The sequence below is a fragment of the Candoia aspera genome, chromosome 2 (assembly GCF_035149785.1).
Source record: "Candoia aspera isolate rCanAsp1 chromosome 2, rCanAsp1.hap2, whole genome shotgun sequence".
Taxonomy (NCBI): Eukaryota; Metazoa; Chordata; class Lepidosauria; order Squamata; family Boidae; genus Candoia; species Candoia aspera.
Window position 1 is genome coordinate 110,746,382 of NC_086154.1, and position 8,370 is coordinate 110,754,751.

At 43.2% G+C, this 8,370-nt stretch overlaps 1 protein-coding gene across 1 annotated transcript in view; it reads left to right on the forward strand.

Annotated features, from left to right (window-relative positions):
• GRIN2C (glutamate ionotropic receptor NMDA type subunit 2C) overlaps positions 1-3,053 on the forward strand; it is a 64,999-nt gene extending 61,946 nt beyond the window's left edge. Inside the window, exon 13 of the mRNA XM_063292926.1 lies at positions 809-3,053. Coding sequence (XP_063148996.1) covers positions 809-2,359 — 1,551 coding nt within the window. The 3' untranslated portion in view covers positions 2,360-3,053. The remainder of the gene's footprint in view (positions 1-808) is intronic.
• The last annotated feature ends 5,317 nt before the right edge of the window (positions 3,054-8,370 follow it).

The window sequence follows — 8,370 nt, forward strand, 5'->3', positions numbered from 1 at the left end:
TGAAAATGCAATAAAAATACTTAGGTTTCAACTCATATGTGAATAGAAGCCAGAGAGAAAATAAGCCTCTATACAATTCGGACAAGTTTTTTCATATTAAAATATACATTTCCAGTTGTTGTTCTTGTGTGTAAAATGCTTAAACGCATGCATTTCAGAAGCACTTTCAGAATTCTAGTTATCTGAAATTTCTTAACCAACCACTAGAGCTGTTGCATCTCATAATGATCATTATAGGGTCCTCAAGGAATGTCATTTCACAGAATTTAATTAAGCAGGTACTTTAAAGCAAACACTTTAAAGGACAGAATGAAGACGGTTAAAAAGCTAACAACTAGAACATAGGATTCCGTACTGAGAAAGGAAGAGAAGGTGGCTTTATTATGCTGCAACGTGGGCCTGAATAAGCAACCCGCTGCAGGAGAGGGAACAGTTCTTTTCAATCACTATTTAGTGAGCTGTTGGATCTTCATTGTGGAATCAAGATCTTCCACATAAGACCAATGCTTGAAAAGAACTGAAAAAGTTCTGTTCACATCTCCCCTAACCAATTTTAGTAGAAAATGCTTTCTCTGTGTCTTCACTTTTCAAGGATGAAGAATCTGATACATAGGATGGCTGATATTAAGTCAATGGTTTTAGCATTTAGCTTTCTTATTTTTGCTCAGATAAAGGAGTTTATTCAATATTTATGAGGCCTGTCCTGGAAAAAAAACCTTAGAAGTTTAGCTTAATATCGACATCATCATGGTTCATTCCTTCCCAAGACATTTTGTCATTCTTTTTCTATTTCCTCTTGTATTCCCAGGGCATTTACAGCTGTTTTAATGGAGTCCAGAATCTGGAGAGTCCGGTTCATGTTTACAAGCCAGATGTCACTGCTAACTCAGCTCAAGCCAATGTGCTTAAGATGCTGCAGGCAGCCAAGAACATGGTATCAACAGCCAGTGTTGGGAACTCGCTGGAAAATGCTACACGCACTATACAGAACTGGTCTAATAGGAGTGAAAACTTCCAAACAACTTTCTCCTTAAGGACTCCTCAACTTGTTGTTCAGAACACTAGTAGGCCAAACAGACCAACTCATTCCTCCAACACTACAACAGCTGAGAAGCTTGGGAGACCTGTTCCACCCTTGCTTCTGGCACCTCAGCAAACTGTGGGACCAGCCAGTGAAAGCTGCCAAGAGACAATTGAGCACCCACAGATTCTTCATCCACTGAAATTACAAGGCAACTACTCTGAAGAGAAGGTTCTTCCAGGTTTCACCATGTACCACCCTCCACAGTACTTGGTAACCACATCTCAGGCTAATCTCAGAAATCACATTCCACTTGGACATTCCCTCAGTGATGCCGCTCATTCCCCAGTAAGGACTCTTCAGGAACCTTCTCCACATAATCATAAGTATAAGCTCCCCATGCCCAGAGGCCATGGGAAACAAAAATGGAAAGATCACCTGTATAATGAAGGTGAGCACAGCCATTCAATCCAGGGGTCAAGGCTAGCTTTCTCTTCCGAGAAGAAAAAGAATTTGGAAAGTCACTACTTGCCTCATCCCGGTATATATAATTCCTTCCCAAAGGACAACAGAACTTGCAGACCCTTTGCACATAAAGAATATGACTCACTACAGCTGGGGAGAGAAAAGGAGACCTATACGGCTAGCCTCTCAAGATCAACCTTGGAACAGCATGAACAATTCCATTCTCTAGGCATCTGGAAGCATCCTCGAAAGTGTTCCAATTCCAGGGAGATCCTGGACTTCTTCCCTAAAGCTAGCCTGATCCCAAAACCAACACCACTGCCTGGAATCCATCATGGAATCCATCACTATTCTCCTGATGCCCTTAGGCCAAGCAATGCATGTAATAGGAAATGTATGCAGGCCAATGGTTTAAGCTGGAAGGACAAACAGCTGCTACCTTCGCAATCTATGAGGCTCCCATCATACCGGGAGGCCTGTCTACAGAACATCTCAGGCATACACAGGGCTTCTTCAGCTGCAGTGCAGAAGCAATATGCTTATGTGAACTCCTACCCAAATCTACCTATCTACTGGGGAAGCTTTCATCCAGGCTCTTCTCACCTATGTAAACAATCCAGTGCCACCCAGCATTGTTTCAGTCAGGCTTCCTGGCCCCCTTGCAGCAGGGATTTCTTAGTCCATGAGGATGGTCAGAGGGCCATGTACTTTGATAGCACACAAAGAGACTGCAGAAATCAGAGCAGGGTTTATCCAACATTTATTCAGATGGCCAACATTGAGAGAAGGAATTTGTTGGCAACCCCAAGGATGCACAGCCCTTATGCAACAAGATCTTGGAGGCGCATATCTAGCCTAGAATCTGAAGTCTGATAATGGAAAGGGGGTGGGGGGGGGGAGAGAGGATGATGCTAAGAGTGCCTGTACCTGATACATAACTATCATTCCCATCACAGGGAACCAGTTGTGTGGGACAACTCTAGAAGCAGACTTGTACGGACAACTGACAAACCATCTAAACTGTTGATCTTCTTCTCCCTATTATACTGGTATCAAGAAAAAGGCATGGTCTCTTCTATACACAAGAGCAAGTGACCTTTCTCTTTTATCTCCTGATGGATTAAGAACAAAGCAACCGTAAGCCCAGCTGAAGGCACTTTAATGACTGCATTCCAAAGTCTTCCACTGCTGAGCACTGGAACTCTCATTTCAAGCAAAAGACTCAGGGTGGGGATTCACAGCATGCTGCCTCCATGGATCGCTTAAGATGCATCGGTTCCAGTGTCAAACATCTGCATTGCAGTGCCAGCTATTTTTTAGAGCATGCTGTCCATGACACAGCTGGAAATGGCCAACAGCTTCCTAATAAAAATTAGGACTATCTTGTTTTCCCATATGTACTGGTATAAATGGAACTATATACATTATTAACAGGCACATACTATATTTTTAGTGTTTTACATTACCTTCTGATTCTTCATAAAGAGTCCCAAATGCCATGTCTTAAAATGTATTAACTTCCCCTTTCTTTTTTCCATGTTGCTTTTGGCTGCATTAGCAAACGTTGTCTTCCACAGTGTCCCTAAAACCGTAGAAAAGGCTGTCTTGCCATTTTTTTAAAAGTATCACATAAAAGACATATTTAAAACAATAGCTGCTATTGTGACATCAAACTTGAACTGCTGCGCAGATACAGATGTCGAGAAAGTATCTGTGAGAATATTATTGTTTCATTATGTAGACTAACATTCTGTATTCATCCATGCTTCTTTCTTACTCCCTGAGCATGACTAAAGAGTCCAATTCAGGCAGAAATATTCTGACATATAAAGAAAGGCATTAGAAGCAGCAGCCACGGAACTTCCCAGCTTTTGGTGAGGCATTTGTAGCAGCCTAGGGAAAGCTCCCTCCTGTGTTAAGCCACTGGGATCACCAGAGAGGCACTCAAGGGCCCTGTTGGCCATTAAAAAAACCTATTTATGTTAACAGGAGATGCAGACTGGCTTATTGGTTTGCAAGTAAAATGAGATCACCAACTTACAAGTTTTTAATGTATTTGGGGAATTCCAGAAGCATGCTGAAGCTTATAGTGTAAATTAAAAGACAATGTTTGGGATTTTTTTAAAAAACAAGGGAGCCAGTAAGAACTTCCAGAACTACTGGGATGCTGATGACAGACAGTTGAGCCTAGGGAAAAACAAACAAACAAAGAAAGCTATCTCACACTGCCTGCAGACAGAGTTGCCAGATGTATATGAAATGCAAAAAGGAATGCTCTTTTTTGCTACTATTTTTTGTTTGGGGGTGGAAAGGCCTTGCATCCTTGCCATCCTTGTCCCTGTAGGTAAGCTGTTCCAGAAGAGGGGGGCCATAAGGCTTGTCCCCAGGCACCCTCTTGCTGAAACTACCAAGGAGGAGGCACCCATTGCATGCCCTCTCTGCTGGCTCTTACCAGATGGCATATGCCACTCAGAGCAGACAATCCTCAGATAGTCAGGTCTGAAGCCATATAGAGCTCCATAGAAGATAATCAGCAGCTTGCATTGTGTTCAGAAGCTGACTGGATATCAATGGCGCTTCTGCAATAATGGCATTACATGGCTAAAGCAGGCTTCACCTGTTACCCTGTGCGGCTGGATTTCAAACCAGCTGTAGCTTCCAAATGGCCCTCAAGGGCAGCCCCTTATAGAGCAAATTACATTAGTCTTGTCGTGAAGTGACAAGGGCGTGAATGACCTTTGGGAAATCCTCTTATTCCATGAAAGGCCACAGCTAGTACACCAGCTGAAGCTGGAAAAGGACTGTTCTGGCCACAGCTTCCACTGTTATTGCAGCAGGAGTCTTGAGTACAGGAGAAGCTCCAGATTGCAAGCCTGCTCTCAACAGGGGAGCACAGTTCTGTCTAGAGTCAATCTGGAGTTCCTCTAGAATCAGAAGACTTTAATTCAACAGCCATTCCATCTTGCTGGGATTAAGGCTAAGCTTGTTTCTTCCCTCCCAGGTCTTGACAGTCTACAGGCACCAGATCAGGACTTTTATAACATCTCCTGTTTGGTCCAAGGTGTATATATACAACTGGATTATAATCAACATACTAATGATACCTCACCCATGCCTGTGGAGGACCTCCCCTAGGACCTTTGGTTAGACATTAAATAATAAGAGGGAAAGGGCTGAACCCTGGGGTGCCCCACCTGCTCTGCAAGGAGGAGAACCACTGCATCTCAGTGCTGCCCACTCCTAACCTTGCAGGTGGTCTAGAAGACTATCACGATTAATGGCAGTGAAGGCTGCCAAGAGGTCTAGCAGGACCAGAAGCTTCACCCTCCTCTCATCCAAGTCTTGCCACAGGTCATCTACAAGAATGACCAATGCAGTTCAATCCTACCGCCAGGTGTGAATCCAGACTGAAAAGGGTTCAGATTGGATATGCTTAATAAGGAATGAAAAATAGTTAAGACACAGAACTTTAGGATGAAAAGCAAATGCAATGGAAGGCTAAGTGAAAGTGAATTGATTTAGCTGCTCCATTACAAATAAATAAGTATCCTGGGAAGTGTGCTATGGGATTTAAAGAAGCCATTTCCCTGTACTATACAAGACTACTTCCAGAAAAAAAAAGGGGGGAGGTCTTCCTTTTCCCACCACCATAAGGTAATAACATGCTCAGAGCTGGAACCTGGAGTCAGCCCCAAGACTGAATCCTTTAGCAATATATATGTATAAGGAGCAGGAAAAGAAAAGATAATAAGCTCTTTTTCCCTTGTCACTATCCTGAAAACACCCTCCTCCAGCAAATTCTTGATGGAAAATTAGGAAAGGGATAGTATCTATCTCAACACTCATGTTCTAGTTTGGCTTCTCTTATACAAGCATTTCCGACCATGAAGCCACTAAAGCATTTTGTTAAAAGAGTATTTGTTCTATTCTGAGCAATACAACAACAACAACAACAGAGCTGTGTTGCATCTTCAAATCTTCAAAATTTATTGTCATTGAAGTTGCCAGAATTTTTTTCTCAGTTGCAAATATTTTGCTTGCAAACCCCTGGGAGTCTATGGCCATGGCTAGAGCACAGGATTTGTTGTGTATGTTTGTGGATAGAAGGAAGTACAATTCTATGTCCTTCATGGACAATCAGGCTTCAGCCCTCTCTACCAATATTCCAGGAAATATTTCCAACAAATGAAGAAAAAACTGTTTACCCTTCATAGTTCATAAACTGTGTAAATTACACTGATACGTGCAATGTTGAGGGGTTTTTTTCCTCAAGGCACTTAAAAAGCAATACCAGCTGTACTGACATTCCCTCCCTCCACAAATCCTCATGAAGGGTAATACTTTTATCAGGATCAATTAAAATATAAAAGAATATGCAAGAGGGGTGGAGTTTTACAAAACATGGGATATGCAGCTGAGTACTGCACATCTTCTTTGCTGCTTCAGAAAAGAGAAATCACATTTTAAAAAATTGTTGAATTGGACTACTTGCCCTGTGTGTGTGCCTTTGAGTTAGTTTTTGACTCCTGGCAACTGCCTGGACTAATCCCTGCAGTTTTCTTGGCAAGGTTTTTCAAAAGTGGTTTGCCCTTGCCTGCTTCCTAGGGCTGAGAGGGAGTGACTGGTCCAACTGGCTTCGTGCCTAAGGCAGAACTAGAACTCGCAGTCTCACGGTTTCCAGCCTGGTGCCTTAGCCACGACACCAAACTGGCTCTTACTTGCCCTGTACATGAATATATTTTATCTCAGCTTTCCCCTGCCTGGCTGAACATATTCAGAGCAAGCCTGCAGCATGAACATTCAGCCTTTCAACAGAAATCAGAAAGAAATTTATTTAATTTAGCTTCAGTATGTTTTCTGGAGGTAGGGGAGTGAGGAAGGACCTTTGACATTTTTGTCTCTTCATTTCCACAAAGCTTGTTTTTAGGTTTCGCTCACTTTGTCTCATTAGAATCCCAGCAGGATCAAAGAGGTCTCAAGGAAAGATCACCTCCTTGCTAATTTTTCACTAATGTCACTTGCTAGGCAGGGGTTCATTTGACTTCAGTGATGGAATCAGATGGAAGGGGGGCGGGCTGGTTGTTCCCAAGCAGCCTGCGAAATACCTGAGATGAAGCAACTTGGCACCACAACTGGGCTGAAAACAGGTCTGGGAGTTCCTGCATTCTGCTTTCACTGCCGGTGGGTGGGTGTCATTTCTCTCATGCCAAATTTCCTTTTTATACTGGGTTTGGCAAGACATTGGTAGCTCTCCAGATGTTGTTGGACCTCTGACACTTGTCCACCTGTGCAGAGGTGCAGTGCACAGCCCATCTTGAAGTTCTTAGAGCACCTCCCTATTGTCCCAGTGAAATCTGTCAGCAAAAGAGGCTGTTTTTATTTAACAAAAAGGAGAACAGAAATGGATGTGGTAAGGGGAATGCATACGTTTCCATCCATTACTCTCACTCACACCCACACACATGCACACAGGGGCCAAAAATATTCAGTCTTGACAATCCAACAGCATCTCTGTGTCACTGGACATCCCCCCCCACCTTCCCTCAGGTGGTCTTTGGAGGCCTTTACAAATCAGAAAGGTGTCGTTTCCAAACTAAACAAGGTTGCCTGGCTCTGCTTTAGCCTAACATTTGCGAATGAGCCATCCAGTTGACTTAAAAACAAAACCAACAAAGACAAGTATCATACTCTTTCACATCAGTAGAAATATAGCAGCTGTCAACTGAGTCAGTTCATACGTAGAAGTGAGAGTTGGTTTATGACAATAAAGGATGGAAAACAAAGTGATGCACAAACCAAAGCTATGAAAGCAAGACCATGGAGGCAGTTGATCTGGGAGAGTGGAATCTCTAGATAGAGCAACCCAGCTCCAAGCAATCATTCAAAGCACATCCTGTAATATAAAATACAGCAGTGCATGCCACTTGGTTCCACTGCCCTTTCAGAGAAACTTTTGAAAGCAAATCCACATTAAAGTTCAGCATTAGATGTTTTGCATGCTGGGATGGCTTCAGGATAACTTTTTCACATTCAGAGGAAGGATGGCTTCTGAGGACTTCTGGGGAAGAAATGGTGACCTGAGAGCCAACAACTGCGATGGAATGAAGAGCCAACGGGTAGACCGGCTCTTTGGAATTCCTCTCTGGACAAGGAAAGGACCTGAAATTGCCCACAACTGCTCCAGACAGTTGCTCCTCACAAGGAGACTGCAAGACGGTGGTCTCTGGTGGTCTCTGGGAGATGAGGGAATAGCCATCTTGCTCCTGTTGGAAGTGTTAGCAAATCAGCATGCCTCAATTAGCATGTAAATTGAGTTTGTTCCCAGGATGCAACTCTCCATGCTTGTTAGAGGAAGCTGTTTGTTGCCACTCCCACTTCCTCTCTCTCTCTCAATTCCTCTTTCCACCAGGAGCAAAGCACACAGTTGTGTGCTGCTCCATCTCTGGGCACCATGTGGTGGGCCTGGAATTCCCATTTTCTTCCACGCAGCTCTTGGCAGCTATAGGGCTGAGAGTTCAGGGTGAATTAAGTTTAGAAAGAACAGATGATACAAGGAACATCATTTTTCCACCAAAGATGGATGTAACTGGACCAAACAATAAAAGTCAGTAAGAATCCTTTTACTTATCTTAAACCTACTATGTCTAAGCATGTGATTCTTTATGCTTGGGAAGGCTAAGCATTTAAGATCAAAACCTGTGTTTCTCTGACATGCTCATTGAAGCTATCTAAGATAATATTCTTTTTCTGTGTGCAGCTTCTCAGCTGTGTTAAGCTCTGCTCCATTAGGTGGTTCTAGCAGGCCACTAAATTGGCTTCAGCTCCAACCGCAGTCGGTGCCTTTGAAAGGACACTGAGTTCGCACTCTTCCTTTCTAATGACTT